The 21,168-nt window shown below is 40.8% G+C and overlaps 1 protein-coding gene across 18 annotated transcripts in view; it reads right to left on the reverse strand.

Moving 5' to 3' along the window:
- Positions 1-21,168, reverse strand: part of tnika (TRAF2 and NCK interacting kinase a) — a 162,714-nt gene that overhangs the window by 31,912 nt on the left and 109,634 nt on the right. For 4 of the 18 annotated variants that reach the window (XM_057859999.1, XM_057859998.1, XM_057859997.1 and 1 more), the window contains exons 11-19: positions 19,421-19,487; positions 19,139-19,337; positions 16,398-16,514; positions 16,135-16,221; positions 12,966-13,154; positions 7,856-8,362; positions 4,335-4,502; positions 3,675-3,920; positions 3,493-3,599 (exon numbers count right to left, since the gene is read on the reverse strand). In XM_057859999.1, the coding sequence (XP_057715982.1) occupies positions 3,493-3,599; positions 3,675-3,920; positions 4,335-4,502; positions 7,856-8,362; positions 12,966-13,154; positions 16,135-16,221; positions 16,398-16,514; positions 19,139-19,337; positions 19,421-19,487 (1,687 nt within the window). The remainder of the gene's footprint in view (positions 1-3,492; positions 3,600-3,674; positions 3,921-4,334; positions 4,503-7,855; positions 8,363-12,965; positions 13,155-16,134; positions 16,222-16,397; positions 16,515-19,138; positions 19,338-19,420; positions 19,488-21,168) is intronic. The other 14 variants (XM_057860002.1, XM_057860008.1, XM_057860007.1 and 11 more) reach the window with 6 other exon arrangements.

A 21,168-nucleotide genomic window follows, 5' to 3' on the forward strand; every position in this document is an offset into this window, starting at 1 on the left:
CCCCAGCAAAACGTGTATATGCAGGTTATGCTGTAATAGCGTCCCTACCAATGTTGAGACCAAATCTACGCCCTTGCTTTTGTTCACTCCCTTTGAGGCTAATTAATGGATTTTTATTGGCTAACTAGCATCAGCAACATCTTTCATTCAATCAGTTTGCTTTATGGCCCGAAGCATCATGGTGGCGTTGCCTATTTTTAAGTCCGTACCTACCAGCACGACTATTCCATTTACCCAACAACAGTCTGAGTTTAACAGTTTAATGGGGAGTGTAGCAACTTGCACTCAGAGTGCATTGTCCAATGAATCTTTAGCTTTGTTTCTCGGATAGCATTCTGAACGCTACGGTTGTGAGTAGTGCTCCAACGATTAATTGATTAACTCGAGTAATTCGATTAGAAAAAAGATTTGAATTAAATTTTGCCGCTTCGAGTATCTGCTTAATCAAAAGTGGCGTTGTAATGTTTTGTTTGCATTATTTTTTATTGATTTGGGTGAATACACTGCCCTCTAGTGGCGACAGTGAATGTGACATCACTCATTTCACATGGCTGAATCCATCTGTACCCTGTTAAGACCAACCTAAACTAAGTTTTTGCTTGAGCTAATGTTTTTAAATGCATTTGTAATATAGTTTATAGACAAGTTTCCAAGGTACTTCCGCTTTAATTCCGCCTGTCTGCAAGCAACTTCCATTTTAGAACCTCTCCATCCAAACAACAGCGGAGCTGGAGTAACGTTACTCATCAAAATCCCTTAAAAAAAAAAAAAAAAAAAATTGGGAAATATCGCATCCATCTGCCATCATCACGACAGGGGAGGACAACATGTTCATGAATTGCCTGGTACACCAGACTCACCGCTGTTCCAGCTATTGAGTCTGGCCACCATTCAGCGGATACAATTTCCAGGGCGGAGCAGGCCACAGCAAACAGACAGCAGAGTGGACCAATCAGCGACGGGCAGACGTGACGTTAGTAAAACGACGAGGGCAGGACGAGGGACTTGCGCGCGGAAGTAAACATACGAGGAGAGCGGAGTTTATTCAACATGGCTAGCGTGAGACAGACTGTTGTCAATGACTCGTGTCGATGTGTTTTTGGTCATTTAAAACTGATTTTACCGTGGATTGGAACATATTCTCGGCTCTCCTGTTCACCATCTGTGTTGTTGTGGAGACGACTTCCGACACGCAAGAGTGACGTTGCTCGTTAAGAACACGTCACGCAAATAAACGAATCTGATTTGTCGACTGATTTTGTACCTGCTCGAGAGGCCATTAATGGGCTGGTTCCCAGACTTTTCTCTCAGTGTTTGAAAAATACAGGGAGAACAGTCTGGCCGTGCCAGGCAAGTTCATGAAGGCATAAGTAGAACCAAGCTCGTGCCACCACAAAGACCGGGTGCTTTTGTAGGCATGTTGCCGCTGCTTTATGGAAAGTATGTTGTTTCTATCCCTAAATTTTCATGGGTCCGGTGCTCAAAAAATACTAAAGCCTAATTATGCACAATTATGTCGACGCATAAATGCAAGTGTTACAAGTTTTTCATCTTTTGTTTACAGGTGGAAAACGCTGTTAGGCCATTGAAGATAAGTTGATGTGCCTCACAGCAACACTTTACGTTGATGGACATATATCGAGACAATATACGTCGTTCTACCCGGGGGCGGCCAAGAAGCTGGGGCTGGAGGCGGTGGCTCGCCTCGCGGCGGACTTTCAGCTCGATCCAACTACGAGCTTTTTAACTGCAGCAACTTTAAGATACGCTTTTGGAGCTGGAATTACTGAGTACAGCTGGAGAAAGCCCGTCTGGAGGCCGTAATGTCGGGTGAAAGTTTGGTGAGGCTCCTGAGCTCTGCTGTCTGATATCACATTCTTGAATGCTATTTTTCCAATAATTTTATAAATTGTGATTTATTGACCTGTTTTGCACATGCACCAATCGTTTTAGATAAAACAAGAAATGGAATCATGCTGTCCAATTGTTTTATTGCGATCAATATCTGCAATAAAAAAAGAATGACATACTATCTTTGTTTATATGTACAGTGTATCACAAAAGTGAGTACACCCCTCGCATATCTGCAGATATTTAAGTATATCTTTTCATGGGACAACACTGACAAAATGACACTTTGACACAATAAAAAGTAGTCTGTGTGCAGCTTATATCATAGAGTTCATTTATTTCCCCTCATAATAACTCAAAATATAGCCATTAATATTTCAACCCCTGGCAACAAAAGTGAGTACACCGCATGGGAACTCCATACATCCCTAAATGTCCAAATTGAGTACTGCTTGTCATTTTCCTTCCAAAATGTCATGTGACTCGTTACAGGAGTGCTGTCAACATTGCTGCAGATATTAAAGAGGTGGGGGGGTCAGCTTGTTAGTGCTCAGACCATACGCCGTACTCTACATCAAATTGGTGTGCATGGCTGTCACCCCAGGAGGAAGCCTCCAGGTGAAGAAGTACAAAGATAAGTGTGTCAAGGCTACAGTTAAGCATGGTGGTGGGAATGACATTGGGATTCTCACGGCACTGCAGCTACTTTTCAGCAAAAGTCCTTTTTTTCCCGGTAGCTCTGGTGACGTCTCTGTCATCTGTCTGTCTTTTGACGTGGGTGGGGGAACACGAAATAATTACTCAGTAGGGCCTGCCTCTTCAACATTTTGAGAAGTTATTTTCTCGTGTTCGCCACAAATACAGTGGTCAGCCATCGGTACGCAAAAGCGTATGGAAGCCGTTGAGGGCCAGCGCGTTTGTCTACATCCAGTACGCATGCGCGCATGCAGACCACTTATGTGCACCCCTGTCTATAGGTATAGGCAGCAGTTTTTTGTGGGAATATGTGTTTGAACCATTTGTTAAGAGCACTGTGTAAAAAAAAAAAAAAAAAAAAAAAAAAAAAAAACTTAGCATTTTATAGCATTTAAGCTAGCGGACTTTTGCCACTGTATGTAAGTTAGTCAATTGTTCTTTTGTTGTACTTAGATCCTCATTTCTTAATTCTTTTATACCGTTTGAGGCTCAGCTCAAGTGTTTTAATTTTTTATGTTCCTTATCTGATTACTCGATTATTCGTACTAACTAGTTCATCGATTAATCGAATACTAAAATAATCGATAGCTGCAGCCCAAGTTGTGAGGAGACTTATTTACAGGTACATGCGGACTTGCTGTCAAGAGAAGGTCTACAGTTTGCTACAATGAACCTGCTAAGGTAGCATGCTGCTAGCAGAGTTCGAAGAAGGCTCCATCTGTTGCATGGTCCCATGTAGTAGAATAAGTTCAGGCTAGCCATGATTGAGTGCTTTTACAGGTTTAACAAGAATGCATGCCCAGAGACTACAAAGTTGCTATGTTAGGGTTAGCACTGACAGCAGTTAGCCGGGGGTTCATCCAGCACTTTTGTAGCAGTGAAGTACCGTAGACTATGAAGTATAAAACTGCAGGGTCCTAGACTAAAGCTAATGATGAAGTTTACCTTGCTCGTATGAGCTGAGTACCCGTGCGAGGTCCCAAACAGACGCCTCCGTTGGGGGAATTTTTTCTGACCAAAGCTGGAGAAATGGGTGCAGTCCTCTGGGGGATCTGCACGGACCGTTAATGGTAAGATAATCAATATTTAATTTGGGGAAACATTTCATACCTGAAGCAAAGTCTTACCGATTGGGACTCTCTGACCTTGGGTAGCAGGTCTTCCTCTCTCTGCCATGTGGACCTCTCCCGATCCCTGTCAGCGATGCGCAGTGGCGGTGTTTGAGTGTCGGGAGTCGGGTCAGAGTTCTGCCGCGGAATGTCGGACCTGGGTGAGCCCGCGCCCTCGCCCAGAGCAGATACCGTCTGCTCTTGCAGGGATTGAGAACCCGACATGGAGCTGGAGTGCGTCTTGACTGGAACAAGGTGGGCCATCTGAGGCATGGAGGAACAAGTAAGAAACCCGAAAGACGGAAATAGAGTGGATTGTAAGGCAAAAACGGTGGAAGATAACGAATAGCATTTAAGGAACAATGGCCTTATTAGACTGTCAGGAAAAGGAACCTTATTATAGTCCAAACTTAGCTAAAGCAATTTCTCTGGAACAAAAAACTTGCTAATGTCACCTGCTGAAACAAAAGCTTTGGTTAAGTCACCTTTCAGGAACAAGAACCTTGCTCAAGACAACGGTTAGAAGCAAGATTTCTAAAATCATTTGTCAGGAAAAAAACACATTTGCTGGAATCTGAACAACCTTGTTAAAGTGTCAGGATCTAAAATCATTTCAAAAGATCAAAAACTGGTCATTTTTAAGGCACAAGTGTTCCTTTCACACACCCACACACACACCTGGGGTTCGATGGGACGATGGACAGGTGGAGTTCGGGTGGCTTGCATGCCCCCGCTGCTGCTGAAGGACTCGGATCGGGAAGGGAGGGAAGGGTCGGAGATCCGGTTAGACACTTTGGGCTGCTGTGCTGGAGAACTCTGTCTGTTCATCTTAGACCTCTCCTCCACCTGACACACATACATACATACATACATACATACATACCACCGTCACTCGTATCCCAGCAGTGTTTTCTAGTAGCGATCTGGAAATTTGGGGAGAAATTTTTTCGCCAGTTTCATTTGGCAACATAAAATTTGGAAACCATATCTCTATTAGTCCTGCAACTATTAATCGATTAACTCGAGTAATTCGATTAGAAAAAAGATTTGAATTAAATTTTGCTGCTTCGAGTATTCGTTTGATTAAAGTGGCGTTGTAATGGTTTGCTTTGAAAGTGTTTGCACTTAGTTTTACTGATTTGGGTGGATACACTGCCCATTAGTGGCAACAGTGAATATGACATAACTCATTTTATTATTTTTTTCCCATTCATTTTCAATGGGAATTTTTTTTTTTTTCCCCAAATCAACAGAAAACGACTAGATATCATTAGGACGTGTCCCCCAAACTTCCCCGATTCCATTAACAATTATGAAAGGTGCCGCCATTGACGTCCATGGACGTCCAATTCTCCCATTCATTTCTAACGGCTTTTACTTTGTTTTTTGCCAATGACTGGCATTACGATCCATTCTATTGATAGACCTGAGTGGGGCTAAGATCTGTATCTCCACAGAGGAAAGACCAAGGTGTGTAATTTCTCCCGAAATTGCAGTTTCTAGTTATTATTTTTTTTTAAAACCTGTCCTGTTCAGCTGTTTGACACGGAGAATGGAAGTCTAAGTGCCCAGTTGGTCTGAACAGTTTTAATTCGGGCTGTCAAAATTATCGCGTTAACGGGCGGTAATTAATTTTTTTAAATTAATCAAGTTAAAATATTTGACGCAATTAACGCACATGCCCCGCTCAAACAAATTAAAATGACAGCACAGTGCAATGTCCAATTGTTACTTGTGTTTTTTGGAGTTTTGTCGCCCTCTGCTGGCGCTTGGGTGAGACTGATTTTATGGGCTTCAGCATCCATGAGCATTGTGTAATTATTGACATCAACAATGGCAGACTACTAGTTGATTTCTTGATTGAAAATTTTATAAATTTTATTAAAACGAAAACATTAAGAGGGGTTTTAATATAAAATTTCTATAACTTGTACTAACATTTATCTTTTAAGAACTAAAAGTCTTTCTATCCATGGATCGCTTTAACAGAATGTTAATAATGTTAATGCCATCTTGTTGATTTATTGTTATAACAAACAAATACAGTACTTATGTACCGTATGTTGAATGTGTATATCCATCTTGTGTCTTATCTTTCGATTCCAACAATAATTTACAGAAAAATATGACATATTTTATAAATGGTTTGAATTGCGATTAATTACGATTAATTAATTTTTAAGCTGTAATTAACTCGATTAAAAATTTTAATCGTCTAACAGCCCTAGTTTTAATGTTTTACATTGAGAGTATGACATACTCCCATTGTGATCATTCAACATACCTCGTTTATTATGACAAAGCAGTGAACAAGAAGGGGTCATCAGGGAACAGAAAAAAAGAAACACAAGAGAAGAAAGAAAAGAAACACAAACAACAACAACAAATACACGTCTACACTAACTACTAATATGTTGGTGCTATCATGAGCTAGATGTTTTTCCTGTTGACATCATGTGGGGGGCCTGCTGACCAGGGAAAGAAGGGGACGGGGGTGGAGGAGTCTATAAGCTAAGTGAGTGAAAGGGGTAGAGTGTACACAAATCAGCTCTGTGATCTAGAACCCAGTAATCGTGTGAATCCCTTGTGAGTGTAAGCCTGTTGGTGACCGACCATACGCCGCCCCATTGCCACTCCTGGCACCGGGACCCCCCACCCGAGCGCGCCCTATCACATCCAGTCGCACTGAGCCCCACCAAGCACGCAACAGCCACGCCGACGAGCGGAGACGCCATACGGGCACCAACCCAGGGCCACGGCCCCCATCCAGCCAGCCCAGGGAGGGATGGCGAGTAGGGGGGGGTTTCGGCGCAGCCCATCGCTCCTTACATAGTACTTTGTACTTTGATGGGAGACATAACTCATTTTACATGGCTGAATCCATCTGCTTCCTGTTCAGACTAACATAAGCTAAGATTTTGTTTAAGAGTTTTTTTTTTTTTATGCATTCATAATTTAGTTTAAAGGTCTATTTAGCCGTTTTTTTGTGGGATTATGTATTTGAATGTTTTGTTAAGAGCATTTTTAAAAACGTTAGCATTTTTTTAAGATAGCAGACATTTGCTATGTAAGTTAGCCAATTGTTCTTTTGTAGTTCTTGGATCCTCTTTTTTTTTTTTTCTATACTGTTTGAGGCTCGCCTCAGGTATTTTAATTTTTTTTATGTTCCTTATGTGATTACTCGATTAATCGAACTAACTAGTTCATCTATTAATTGACTACTAAAATAATGGATAGCTGCAGGTTGACCTTTTAAAAAGTCTCAAGAACTCATGCCTCAAAAGATACCAGAAGCTGCAATTTTCATTCTAAGAAGCCATTTTAACAGAGAATTTTGGCAATTTCTGAAATCATTCAAAAGCTAATGAAGACTGTGAAAACTCAGCAACATTACATTTTGTAGAGATGTCTCTCATGAGTAGACCCACAATAAAATCAGCAGGAGCCATGCATGAAAAAATACAGGTCAGCAATTCTGCTTCAATGGAGCCTTTCTAGGGGTAATTTTTGACATTAAAAGGTCCATTAAAATCATTTTGTCCAACATATAAATCAAATATATGAGGTCAGATCCTCACCGAATGTCCTACATGTGATGATGGTCTTCTGTATTTTGAGTCACAGCTCTGCATTTTTTATTTTTTAAAGAGTCCTGCCTTGGGTTACTGCATGCGGAATGAGAACGATCCCCTTTGGAGGATTTCTGCAAATCCTCATGAGCTCATAATCTATTCGGGGATTATTCAAGATTATGACTTGGGTCATCACAACTACAGTATGCATGCGGCTGTATTCATGACTCACAACTACAGCGACCGAGGCACGGGACGGGCCCTGAGAAGAAAGATTGTTAGTCGTCATGATGAAGGGAACTACAAGGGAAACAAAATAACAGTTTTTTTGTTTAGTTTCTGTGAAGGCAGAGAAAGGGTTAGCATCGTCACCTACAAGAGAAAGATTTGTAAATCCGCGTATAGAGAAAACCTTTTGGGTACATTTGCGAGCTTTGGCACCCAAAGGATTTAGATAAGATGGATAACTCCTATCTTTGGAAATGAAAGCGCTTAAAAGCACTAAAAGAGTAAGAAAGTCACCGTTCTTGGTTAGGTGGACTAGATTTCGACGATTTTCTGATTCTACATCTAGATCTATTCTACGGCGGGTTGTGAGTACGAGCTGCAGCGACGGTGAGCACTAACCAGTTTTTGGACCTGCGTGGAGCCCTTACTAACAACTTGGGAGACATCGGCGTGATTGGGTGCAGAAAGGGGCCTGCCTGGGGACTTGTCTTTACGATGGTCTCGAGGGTCAGCTGCATGGTTCGACTGTCTGACCGGCACATGACCGGAAGATTCATTCTCAGTGTTAGCAAGCTCCTTACGAGCTGCCTTACTGTCTTCCTTGACAGCGGTCGGGCTCCGCTTCCTCTGACTGCGTTTCTGAGCTCTCAACTCTCGGACCTGCTGACTTATCTCTTGCTTTAGCCCTGGGTCGAGGGGCTCGCCAGGGTCTAGCGCAATGCGGATCTGAGGGACGTGGCCGGAGAGAATCTGGGCACCGATGGATGGCGTACGTCTAGGGGTCTGAGCTCGGGGCTGGCCATGTGAGGCCTGGGACGAGGACGATGGCGGATGGTTGAATGACTGGTGATGGCGCAGGTTAGAGCGAGGCGGGTTACTGCGTTGAACTTGAGCTTGCTGCGGCACCTGAGAGTCAACGTCAGAGTGAGAAGGCGAACAACAAAGTCAACAAAATTAAGGGCTTGAGTCCCAACTCCTGGGGATTCCGACAGTTATCCTGTTAATGAAGATTGTGAGCATATGAGAAGGCCACCAATAATGTTGGTTCTGATCCTGGTTGAGAAGTGCGAAGCCATCACACAACACTGTGTGACCAGGCTTCGTATGGTACTTCTAGTGATTAGGCTCCTCTCAGGTTATAAAAATAATACATTTTAAAAGACTCCTTTTTGGTAATGCAATGCCACTGATACTGCTAACGGGGACTTTAGGTTGGACAGTGCTTTTAAATCAACGCAGTTGTTGAGTCTATGGAATGTTTTTGATCTTAGCTGGCAAAAGTGAAGCCTTTTCTCACAAAGCGACACTTTGAAACACTAATCCAGTGCCCTCATCACATTTCTGATGGATTACTGGAATGCCATTTATGTTGGAGTCAAAAAGTCTGAAAATTATTTTTAAAATACTGCTCCTCGCCTCTTAAAGGGGAAGTTTGGAATTTTGTGACATCAGGCTTAATCTTCAAGTTACCGAGGGTATAATTAGTCGGTGGAGTTGATTTCAACAAATTCCGTGAAGTTTGTTAGTTATGTGTTAGTTTTAGAGCTCCGGAGTGGTTAAACTAGTGCGAGTCAATTGGGCCGACTTAGCATGCCAATGATAAACAACATATGTGCACATGAAAATCATCGATGGCCCATGCAATCAATAGTGTTGGCTAGAGATGTCCCGATCGATCGGGATGGATCGGGTCCGATCACGTCATTTTCAAAGTATCGGAATCGGCAAAAAAATATCGGCCGTGCCTTTTTTTAATATATACTGTATATATACTGTATATATTTTACTTAAATCGTTTTCTAATTGTATTTAACGTCACAGACATAATATGTTACCATTCGACAGTAAATAGCCATTAAATATTCAATGAACCGATAGTAGATATAGAATTCGGCTATCGCGAGCACAAGAATCAGCTTCTAATGCCTAGTTCAATGCATTGCTTAATATGATAATAATTTAGCTTTTACTTCACATGCTGCGCTTGTGTCATTCACCATAGAGCGAACTTATTTTCAACGCACCTAGGAAAACAAAAGTCGGACTTTGAAGTGATGAAGGCAGCCAGATCTGTTCGCATGGGACAGAGCTTGTGTGAAGTGTGGAGCGGTACAGAGATTGTGAGTTTTTAACCCTGAAAAATAACCCACTACAATGGTGGAAAGGGTGGCATATTGTTTCCACGAAACGCAGTCTACTTAAAAATGAACGTGTGGATTAGTTGATCTTCCTCAAGAATAATCTGCCCTTCAAAAAGGATGTAGACAGTGATGAGGAATAAAAAATGAGGAAGCACGGGCATAAGTGAATGACTTTGCTGTGTATTAAGTTAAGGTAATGATTATTGACCTGTCTGTCTAAAATGCCATGTTTTTATTCCCCCAATTATACCAGTCGTAAAGCATAATTTATTATTTATTTATGATAACACTAGCAGGTTTAATTCTTTTTTTTTTCCCAGAGCTGCTGCATATAATTAATATTTTTTGTTTGTAAGATATTTACGTTGAAAGTTTGCACTTAAATTACTTACTTCTTGTGTGAAAAACACCAGGAAATACAGTACCGTATTTTTCGGACTATAAGTCGTGTTTTTTTTTTCATATTTTGGCTGGGGGTGCGACTTATACTCAGGAGCGACTTATGTGTGGAATTATTAACACATTATGATATAATTTCACATGTTATTTTGGTGTTTTGCAGTGACACTGATGGTTTTGTAAAGTTGTTAGCATGTTCTTATGCTATAGTTATCTGAATAACTCTTATAGCTATGGCCACGTTCGCGTTCTGCCTTTGGCAGTGTATGTTCAATTGTATTATTGCCTTTTTTGTCTTGAAATGGATGCATTTAGTTTGTGGCGTTTTCACGCCCACGTGAGGGCGCACTCGCACTTGTTTACGTGAAGAAGAGTGCTCACACGCCAGAAGAAGACGGACAGCTACGTAGCTCTGAGTGAGTGAGTGAGTGGGCGAGTTAGCGAGAGAGAAAAGACGGCTGCGAACCTACTTTCATTGTTTATGCTTTTAAATTATCTCTACAGAGGCAACGCCTGCGTGTATCATCTTTTCTGTTGTTGTTGTGTGTTTTCCACCCGCGATCGGACACTTAGAGCCAGTTGTGTGGTTGTTTGAACGATGTGCTAACCTGTTACTTATTACTGTAATAGTACCTAATTATCATTTATTTACGTTGATGCGAACCTGTTTGCTATCGAGGACCAAATTGATTCAGCAAATTATACGGACGTCCAGCATTGTCTTTTGGGAGTTTGCTGTATAGCCAGGACCGAGCCGTAGCGTAGGACAGTATATTCACATTTCGTCGTTCATGCACTGTACACTGTACATTTATTTAGCATGTTGTTCTCTAATGTATTTTTATATTAAATTGCCTTTCAAGATGACATGTCTGTTCTATGTGTTGGATTTTATCAAGTAAATTTCCCCCAAAAATTCGACTTATACTCCGGTGCGACTTGTATATGTTTTTTTTCTCTTCGTTGGGCATTTTATGGCTGGATCGACTTATACTCAGGTGCGACTTGTAGTCCGAAAAATACGGTAATTGAATTACTGCACTTTATTGTTGTCTGTCACTGGAGTTTTATTTTATTATCAATCCCATCCAACAAAATGACGGTCATATAGTAAGCCTTTTTGTTTTGTTTTTCATAAAAAAATAAAACATAACATTGGTATGAAATTTTGTTGTTTAATTTTGTTATATTAGAAATGTGGTCTTTTTATATGTTTAAAATCCTGTACAAGCACACACAACAAATATTTACTATCGTTTCATTTTCACTCTATCGAACCGAATCGTTCTTACACTGTATCGAATCGTATCAAATCGCTCGGCCTTAAAAATGTATCGTTTTTTTAATCGAATCGTATCCTGTGTATCTAGATACATATGGAATTGGCTTCATGCCAGAGATTCCCAACCCTACTTAGAACGCTTTGAGGTCGTTACTTGTAGCCTCCGAGCGGGATAAGTTCAACTTCCCACCTTCCTCGAATGCAGCGTGAGCACGAGTGGCCGAAGCACTTTTCTCTATTGTGGTCGTTTTAAGGCATCTAAAAAATAGTCCCGCAGAAAGAAATCAATTACAGCAGTTTTTTTTTTTTTTTTTTGGTGACATTGTTTTTGGCCGCATGGGTGTTTTGGAACAATGAGCTGCATTTTGAATGGCGTACCGCAAGCAACACGTCACTTCCGCTCATTAATATTCATGACATTAGCTACTGCTGCTAAGTAGGGACAAGCCACCGTTTGTTCCTAATAGGAAATGAATGGAAATCGTGTACGAAGGAGATGTTTACAGAGCCAAACCTACCAATTCTCTCCGAAAATGATGTGCCTGGTGCCAAATTCACTGGCAAAGATGTGGAAGAACATAAAAATGTTCAGTTAAAGAGATGGCTTTAGTGTCGAAGGCTGAAAAAGACGAAAAAAGCATAGCTTTAGCTTTTTTATCGACGCGACTGATAATGACATTCTCCCGTTTCAACAAGCTATCCTTTACCATCAGCCCTGTCTTTCTTATATATCCTCTGGTTGTCCTACGTCTCTTACTGTTCTTGGGGGGTAATTTAGTTAGCTTTGTGTAGCGATCGCAAATGCTACTCAGTGACAGCCAACGAACACTTTTAATTTTTTCATTGACAGCACATCTTAATCCTATAATATATTTACATTTCCGCCTTACGAAAGTTGTTTTTTTTATATATTTAAAAAAGAAACGGTAAAAAAATAAGTTCAAAATATAAAAATGGCTTACCTCTTTGTCCTCTGAAAGACCATACCAACCCAACATAATGTTTACTGCATATGAAACGTGAATGGATTCGCCGAGCTGGTGTTAAAGTCCGCGCAAGTTGATTCGGTCTTCACATTTTTTCCTCCCGAGTTTTTGGTTACCGGAAACGTATGAAGAAAACATCCTTCATGGTTGTAATATCTAGAGTCGTTTCTACAAGTTCCAAAAAAGCAATGCATGATCGGCATGTTCGTTTTTGAAAGATTACCGGCGAAAAGTAGCACTAATTGCGTTGTGTCTATGCGAGGGCGGGTCTATAATGTCCCACTTCGGCTTTACTTCCGCTTTACGATGCGACATCACGGTCTAAAAATAGCCTGCGTGCGGTACGCCATTTAGTTGACTATGTTGGATCTGTATCATTTTTTACTGGCATGCTAAATTGGTCCCATAGACTCGTACTAGCTTAGCCACTAAGGAGCCCGGAAACTAACAAATGACGCACAAACTGTACAGAATTTGTTGGAATCGACTCCACCAACTAATATCACCCCCTCTAACTCGAAGACTAATCCTACAAAAATTCTGAACTTCCGCTTTAACTGGAACACGTAAGAGGGAGCAAGAAACTCAATTTTCCCGCCGAATGTGAACTCCAGAGTTCATTTTAGGACTATGCTCTAATCAATCCCGGCCTTATATAGATCTCATGTCTCTTCATGCTTATGAAGCTTTTTATCACATACCTCTTTAGCCCAGGTCGGCTTGTCATTGGGATTAACGAGATCTTTGTAATGGTAAAGCTGTTTCTTCTCTGCCTGCCGTCCCTCCTGCTGCTGTTGCTGTAGAGACACTAGGTAGGCCCTCTCCTGCTGGAGTTGCCTCTGCAGACGTTCGGCCTGCCGCTGCTCCTCCACCTGCTTGCGTTTGTACTCCTTGCAAGGAATAGAAATATAGAACAAATTTGAAACACATAGAAATCAAGGCGGGAATTAATCGATGTAAAACAGGAAAAAGAAGGGAGAAATCAACTGAAGTAAAAAGATAATGTATGTATGGGTGGGAATCACAAGTACCGTATTTTCTGGACTGTAAGTAACATTTACTCACTTACTCATACCAACACCTATTTAGCCCTGACTATGTTTAATTTTTGTTCTTCAGTTGTTTGCGACCCCAGGGTGTTCCCCCCCTATTCTTTAATGCATTTTTTTGGCTAGTGCAACATACACAAGTGCTATCTATAGTCTAAAAAATATGGTAATCATGTGATTTAAAAGCAACACGAGGTAAGTTTTCAACCTTTATAAAATACTTTTTATAACATTTGTAATAATATGTCGACTGACAACTAGCTGAATGAGACCTCTTTAATATCTTGAGGGGGTCTGAATCGCTTTCACCAGCACTAATTAACTTTGAGGAGGGTGGCAGGAAACCTGCCACACACAAAAAAAAAACTACAAATATGCTGACTGCTTTACAGCATATGTTACTTTCCCCATTCATTATAAAAATGGAAGTCAATGCAAACGCTTTCGCGCAAATTCTGCAAAGGTGGCAGAACAACAACAAAGACAAAAAGTTTTGTCTGAGGAGGAAAAAAAGGGCGGCAACCAGGATATACGAAGAGTTCGGGTGGGGTAGGGGGGGTTAGCCACACTAAGTTGCTAACTGTCATATGCTATTGTTGAGTCACAACTGGATTTATTACCTTATTACTAATCATCCTTAACACAGCCACTGGAAACAGAAATGTTTAATCCATCTGCAGGCGACCGGGTGATTGAGTTTTGATTGATTGATGATTTTACAACACCGTGCGGGTGTGCGCTGGTCATCACGGAAAACTCACTATTCCTTAAAGCGGAAGTTCAGAACTTTTTGCATTAAGCTAAATCTTTGAGTTAGCAGGGGTTTAATTAGTTGGTGGAGTTGATTTCAATAAATTCCGTGCAGTTTGTAAGTTATTTGTTAGTCTCAGCGGTGAAAATTCGATGTGATATCACTCCGCCCTGCTCCTCTGCAGAGCTTCTAGATTACAAATGTTGCTGTTATAATATATTGCTGTTATATAATATTGCAATTATTGACATGCAATGGTAAGCTTGAATACCTTTATCCTGAAAACATAGCCAACACTATTGACTTCATGGGTCATCGATGAATTTCATGTGTGCATATGTGGTTTTTTGTTGGCATGCTAAGTCGGCCCAAATGACTAGCGCAAGCTTAGCCACTCTAGAGCTCTGAAACTGACAAATAACAAACTACTCAGAATTTGTTAAAATCAACTCCACCCACTAATTAAACCCTCGCTAACTCAAAGATTAAGCCTGATGTCAAAAATTCAGAACTTCCCCTTTAAGGCAAAACACTACCGCTTTTGTCCACCGGCGTCGCTAAAATTGACCAATACTGAAAATTTACCAAGTGTTGCTTTAAAAGGAGCTTATTCCACAATATCATTGGGTGTGAATTAGGGCTGCAGCTATCGAATATTTTAGTAATCGACTGAAAATTTTATCGATTAATCGAGTAATCGGATAAAACTTTTTTTTTTTTTTTTTTTTTTTTTTAAGGTAAAGAGCAATTATTAATTTACATGAGAAAAAAAAAGACATTTAATCCAATAATGAACCATTTTCAGTCAATCAATGTCTTTATTTTCGATGTACATTGTTGAAAACAGCCAATAATTTCATCTCAGATGTGACTAGGAAAAAAAATGCTTCACTGCTTTCACTCAAAAAAAACTTCTAGATCTTATAAAAAAAAAAACAACAACATATTTCTTACCTAAAAATGTAATTACGCTTGATAACACACATCACTTGAAAGCTACGCGTTTTTCCCACATGTTTCAATTTAATTTTCATTTGTGTCAAGCTATTTTTAAGTTCTCGTTAAGTTTTAAGTTAGTCTAAACTGTAACTACTGATAGGATTTTGAGTTTTTGCAGTGTTCAAAATAAATGCATGATACCTGCTGTATTAAGGACCAGTGCTACTTGGTGTTTTATTCAGCAATGGCTACTGAGCTAAAACTGATATTAGCTTTATTATGTTTTAATTTTACACCCTCATCACTCTACAGCGCTGTTTTTTTACAGATTAAATAAAGCCTGTATGTAAGACACATTAGCCTATCATCGACAGTGGTCTTGATCAATAGACACCTAGCCCTCCGAAGGGCTAACGTTACGTGAGCAAGTGACAGTAATGTTTCTTAGCGCTGAGAAGTCTACTGTTTAAAGATGGCGGCTATTTACTAACGCTGCCCAGACGCGGCTGAGTCTGTCATTTCGCATCTAGTCCTAAATGCATGCTGTATGAGACGCCTCGGACATTAGCTGCAACCACATTAGCATCATGCGGGCGTAGTTTTTAGCAATGTCGGCGTAGTTTGTAGCGGCTGTCGGCTGCAGTAAGTTTTGTTTTTTTTTTCTTCCTCTACGCACGTGATGTCAGCGCGTTGTCCCGCATTAAAAGTAGTCCGGGCAAAATGTGATGCTTAGAGCTGGCAAAATTAAACGATTCCTCGAGGTGAATAAAATTACTCGGATCAGTTTTTAAACTCGAGTTGCTCGAGTATTCGATTCAGCTCTATTGCGAATGCAAAACCTAATAAAATTCCATTAAACAGCTTTCTACTACAGTCATAAACATAATTGAATGCATACCCTTCAAAGCTCAGCGTCTCTTCTATTGGCTCTCATTAGACTAGTGATTCCTGACATTTATCTGACCACAGCGCATAGTTCACATTAGAAATATCGTACGGCACGCCACTAAAAACAATCATTTGGTGTACTTTCACACCCCTAATAAACATGGCCATCCTCATAATAACTAATTTGGTCTCGGGGGCAAACCGCTGAAGGATGATGGACATGCAAACATCGACCTGGGTTACCATCAGAAGCGCTTGCTCCTGTAGAAGCTGTTGTTGGAGAATCTCTAACTGTCTTTGCTCCTCTTCCAGCTGCCTACGGATATACTCCTGAGCAGCGTGTGGGAAAGAACAGGAGTAACTTTGAGAAACGTTAGCGTTAGTGACATCTAATGAGGTGGACAAGTGAATGAGGGGGGACCTGGTCTGGGTCTTTTGGGCTGGCGACAAGAGCGTGAGCTTTCCAAAATGTCTGCACAATCCATATTTCTGCAGATTGTACCAACCTGTTCTCTTTCAGCGTGCCGCCGCTCCTCCTCTCTGCGGAGCTGCTCCATTTCCTCGTAGCGCCTTCTCTGTTCCCTTTCGTGCTGCTTCCTTAGCTCACGCTCGCGCTGTTGCTGCTGCAGGGAAACAGTTGGACAACTTATGAACAAAAATCGGAGCCGCGTGAAATTCATTCGGTGAAAGACAAGTTGGGTCAAATGGGATAAATACACAGTATACACTGAAAATGGAGTAACTGTCAAATTGAGTTTCAAGCATTATTACAGGAGACTACTGTCAAATTTGAGCCCTAAACGATATATGTCTTAAAGGGATCCACGGATAGAAAGACTTATAGTTCTTAAAAGATAAACGTTATTATGAGTTTAAAAAATTTGATATTGAAACCCCTCATGAAGTTTTCGTTTTTGTACAATTTGTTAAAATTAGTTTAACTAGTAGGTTGTCATTGTTGCTGACGTCGCAGGGCAGTGATGTCACTGGGTTACGCTGCCCGGCTTCCAGACTATGACTATAGCAACAAAAACATGTCATCCGTTCAACCCTTTCAATTTGAATCCAAGAGGAACATTAATGAGCATGACAGCACTGTCGATATTTCACAAAACGAGCAGCAAAACCAAAATAAACAGGTAAGACGGGATGAGGCGAGACGAGAATGGGGGGATGGGGGGGGTGTTCAGCCAAAATGTGCTACACCGGCGAAACGTCCTACAAGAGGCGAATTTGACACCCGAAGTACTACCGTGCACTTTCAGCTTTTTGTTTAGATGCATACAGACAGAACATGCTAAAGATGCCTTAACAAAATACTTAAACGTACCGTAATTTCCGGACTACAAGCCGCTACTTTTTTCCCTCATTGTGGGTCCTGCGGCGTGTGCAATGATGCAGCCAATTTGTGCATTTCTCTGACGGCCACCAGGGGCGCTCGAGCATGGAATGTGGGAGTGAGACACGTGGAATACATGTGTCGGGGAAGACACTAATTTGCACTAATACCGGTGGTTTAACTTTGTGCGTTGTGCATGAATAGAGGTGGCGGACCCTCGTCTTTGTGCATGAGTAGAATTGGCAGACCTGCATCATGGAAAATGCTAGAAGAAATTAAATTGGCCATTCGAGTTGTATGGGAAGCTTTAATGACGAGCGGCGAGAGATCGTTTGCCAAGACTCGCCGCATGCGAAGAGCAGCTTTTGCACAGGTATGCAGGGGGAGCCTGGCAGTGTGAAGCGGTGTGAAAGAAGTCCGCCATCACCAACGGGTTTCGAAGGACCAGTCTGCTGCATGACGTGGTGGACGACAACGGCTCATGAGTGAATTTGCCTCATTATGGGAGGCATTGAAGGCGACCGCGAAGGGGAGACTGAGTAGGTGCGTGGCAAAGTGTATCTCTGCGTCTTCATATCTGACACTGAGGGTGAAGACTTCCATGGTTTGAGTGCACAGGAGGAAGATGAAGATCGCTATCAAAGACTTTTATGTTTTTATTAACCAGCCCAGTTAGTGCTGTCCCGCCATGCTGATGCTATGTAACTTCTGTTAGTTAGATAGTTTTGCAGTTAGATAGTAGTTAGTTAGATAGTTTTGCTGTTGCAACGGCGGATAGTCAGCAAGCATTGCTTACATCATATCCGTGTTGCACATTTATTCTGTGAGGTGACGTGTTCGTTTAGCATCTTTAGGATGTGTTGTAAGTCCGACTGAGTGTCAAATGCCAAGTTGGCGCCATGTTTTGTGGCTAAATAGCCCGTGTGTGTACAGCGTACTTCCGGGTTGTGCACGCATTGGCACCCGCCCCCACCTTTGAGTTTATTGCACTGTGCAATTCATTTGTGTGTTGTTGATTATTTTGCAGTCAATTTGCATTGTTTTACATTGGCACTGTTATGCTGTTAACCCCTAAACCCTAACCCGAATTTCAGAATTTTTGACATTATGCTTAATCTTTGAGTTAGCGGGGATTTAGTCATTGGAGTTGATTTCAACAAATTCCATGCAGTTTATCAGTTATTTGTGAGCTTCAGGGCTCCGGAGTGGCTAAGCTAGCTCGAATCAATGCTGGTTGAAATCAACTACATCAACTAATTAAACCCCCGCTAACTCGAAGATGAAACCTTATGTGAAAAATTCTGATCTTCCTCTTTAATTCAATTATCGGAAAGTCAGTTAGATGCAATGACATTTTTCTGTTGTCATTCTTATGTTGAGGTAGCAAAGGGAGACAAATTGGTAAAAAGTAACTGATAAATTACTTTTAAAGTAACTTAAAGCAACTAATCAGTAAAGTAATTAGAGTACTTTTTTGAGGCTTAATCAGTAATTAGTAATTTACTTTTTCAAGTAATCTGTGACAACACTAGTGTTTTTCTATTATTTTTCAGGTTTGGGTAAATATTTTTTCAAATATTCATTTAAAAAAATTAGATATTCTTTTCATCATATCATGGTATTTTTTAAAATATATTTCGTCTGATACCTTTTTATTATGTACTTTTCCCCCTCTTTTTTTAACGTTTAAAATAATTTTTGTTGTACTTTGGAGGGTTGTTGCAATTTCTAATTTCATGGCATCTTCCTCTTAGTCTTAGTAGTCATTCTTCGCAGAGGATAAAGAATATATGACAATACTGTCACTCTACATGTGTTGCTGCACCATTTGGATGAAATGGTTGCTTGAAAGGTTATAACTTTGGGTTTGTATTATAACAGAGTCAGTCCGAGGAATGACCATCTAACCTCCTCTAGGCGCCGCCGCTGCTCCTTCTGCTCCTCGATGCGCTTCTGCCTCTCAGCCAGCAGCAGGCGCTTGTGCTCCTCGTTCTGCTGCTGCTCCAGCTGCTGCCGCCGCTGCGCCTCCGATCGCTCCTTATTGGCCAACTGCAGGCGCAGGAAGTCACGCCGCAGGGTTGACTCGCCGGGGATGTTGATGATGGAGCTTTAAGTGGGAGGGAGCAAGACGACGAGGTGATGAAACGCGCTTGAGGAAGTGCGTCTTTTTTTTTCTGCATTGGCGCTGACCTGGGTTCACCCGTGTCTCGTTCCTCGTCTTCTTCTTCGCTGCCACTGTATTCGTACTCGGTGTCGTCTGTGAGATACACAAGCGGAATATAACAGTCACCTGCCGAGATCAAAGCCATGTTCTTGTTCACACGCTCGTCACTGAAAACCAGTACGCTTCTGACATGAGCAAATCCTCAACTCAACTTTTCTTTCCCCCCCTTGAGCCGCTTTCAGAATACAAAGATCACATTTCTCAGCGTGAAGAACACAGGACAAGGACAACAGACAAAATTGAGGCTTCATTTAAGCTATTCTAATCCTTCTTTGCATCACGTTTTGATATTTTTTGTCTATGATCTTATATTTATATGATATTGTCTGACGGTTTCGTACTCTTTGTAATGGAATTTTTGTTGTCATGTGTATCTTGTCGATTTTTTTGTCAGGTTTTATTGTATTTCAACATTTTGTTTCGTATGGTTTTAATTTTGCTTAGGCATGTTGTACATTTGTCAAGCATTTATGTTAGGGCTGTCCCAAACGACTTATTTTCTCACGATTAGTCAGCCGAATATTTTTACGATTAGTCGACTAATCTTTTTCTTTTTTTTTTTTTTTTTTTTTTTTTTACTAATTTAGCAATGAAATTTTTGTTGACGCTCATCAATTCACAAAAACATTTTGGAACACTTAAATTCTTTATTGAAGTACAAATAAACAGATGAATAACAATAATAAATCACAAATAAACAATGATTTCAAATGCTGATAGAATTCACTTGTGCAAAAGAATAGAATGTAAACAGATTCAGAACACTGACTTCACCTTTCCAACATGATTCAAAACGATTCTTAAAAAAATACCTAGCATTAATATTATAGTATACTGCAGTACTACAAATAATAGTATAATAATAATTATTCATTGCCAATCAGACTTTTCATTAAGGGTGTCATTTTAAAGGTATTCTTAGTTTAGAATCTGAAGTATGTGGGATTAACTCCAGAATTTTGAAATGTTCACCGGAAGTACGTTCGCTAAACCGCTAATTTAAGCTGTACACTCCGCAAAAAAACACTTTATGTGATTGCATGTGGTGTCAATAATAGATTTTTTTTCCTTTTGCAAATGCTGTTAACCAGCGATTTTTCATGTTTGAAGTGTCACCTTTTAACCGCAAGTTTTGGAAAAGGCTGCTTGTTTTATAGCCGGCTAAAGAAGGTCGTCTTTTTTCCCCATTCACCTCAATGTAGCAATGCTAACGTATATAGTGTTTAATATAGATGTGTTTTCTTATTTTGTATGTCTGAACTTTAATTCTACAGCGTGTTTATGAGAGAAAAGAACTGGAGTCTCATATGCCATCAGCACGCACGCACAAATGGATGCACACACACGCGCGCGCAGCGATAAAAAACAGCCGTGAAAATGACCGCCCTCATTTTTATTTACCATGCGATAAATAGACTCATTGCATATTGCGACAGGCTTAGCAACTTTAATAAAACATGTCATTAGGTAGTTAGATGGACTTACAATCTCCTGTCGTTATCATTCACGGCCGACGTGCAGCCAAGCTTGGCATTGTAGAGACAGAACACAACAGTGTACCCTCCTTTGTTTCTTTAAAAATAAGTCAATGTTTTGGACTCTCTTGTGCACTTTTTTGGCTTTGTGCCGCTTTCCCCACTTGCATACCAGGCGTCCGACATTCTGAACTTTCCACCCATATATTTTTTTTAACCCTTCATTAACCGTCGACGGG

The sequence above is a fragment of the Corythoichthys intestinalis genome, chromosome 15, assembly GCF_030265065.1.
Source record: "Corythoichthys intestinalis isolate RoL2023-P3 chromosome 15, ASM3026506v1, whole genome shotgun sequence".
In the NCBI taxonomy this organism is placed as follows: domain Eukaryota; kingdom Metazoa; phylum Chordata; class Actinopteri; order Syngnathiformes; family Syngnathidae; genus Corythoichthys; species Corythoichthys intestinalis.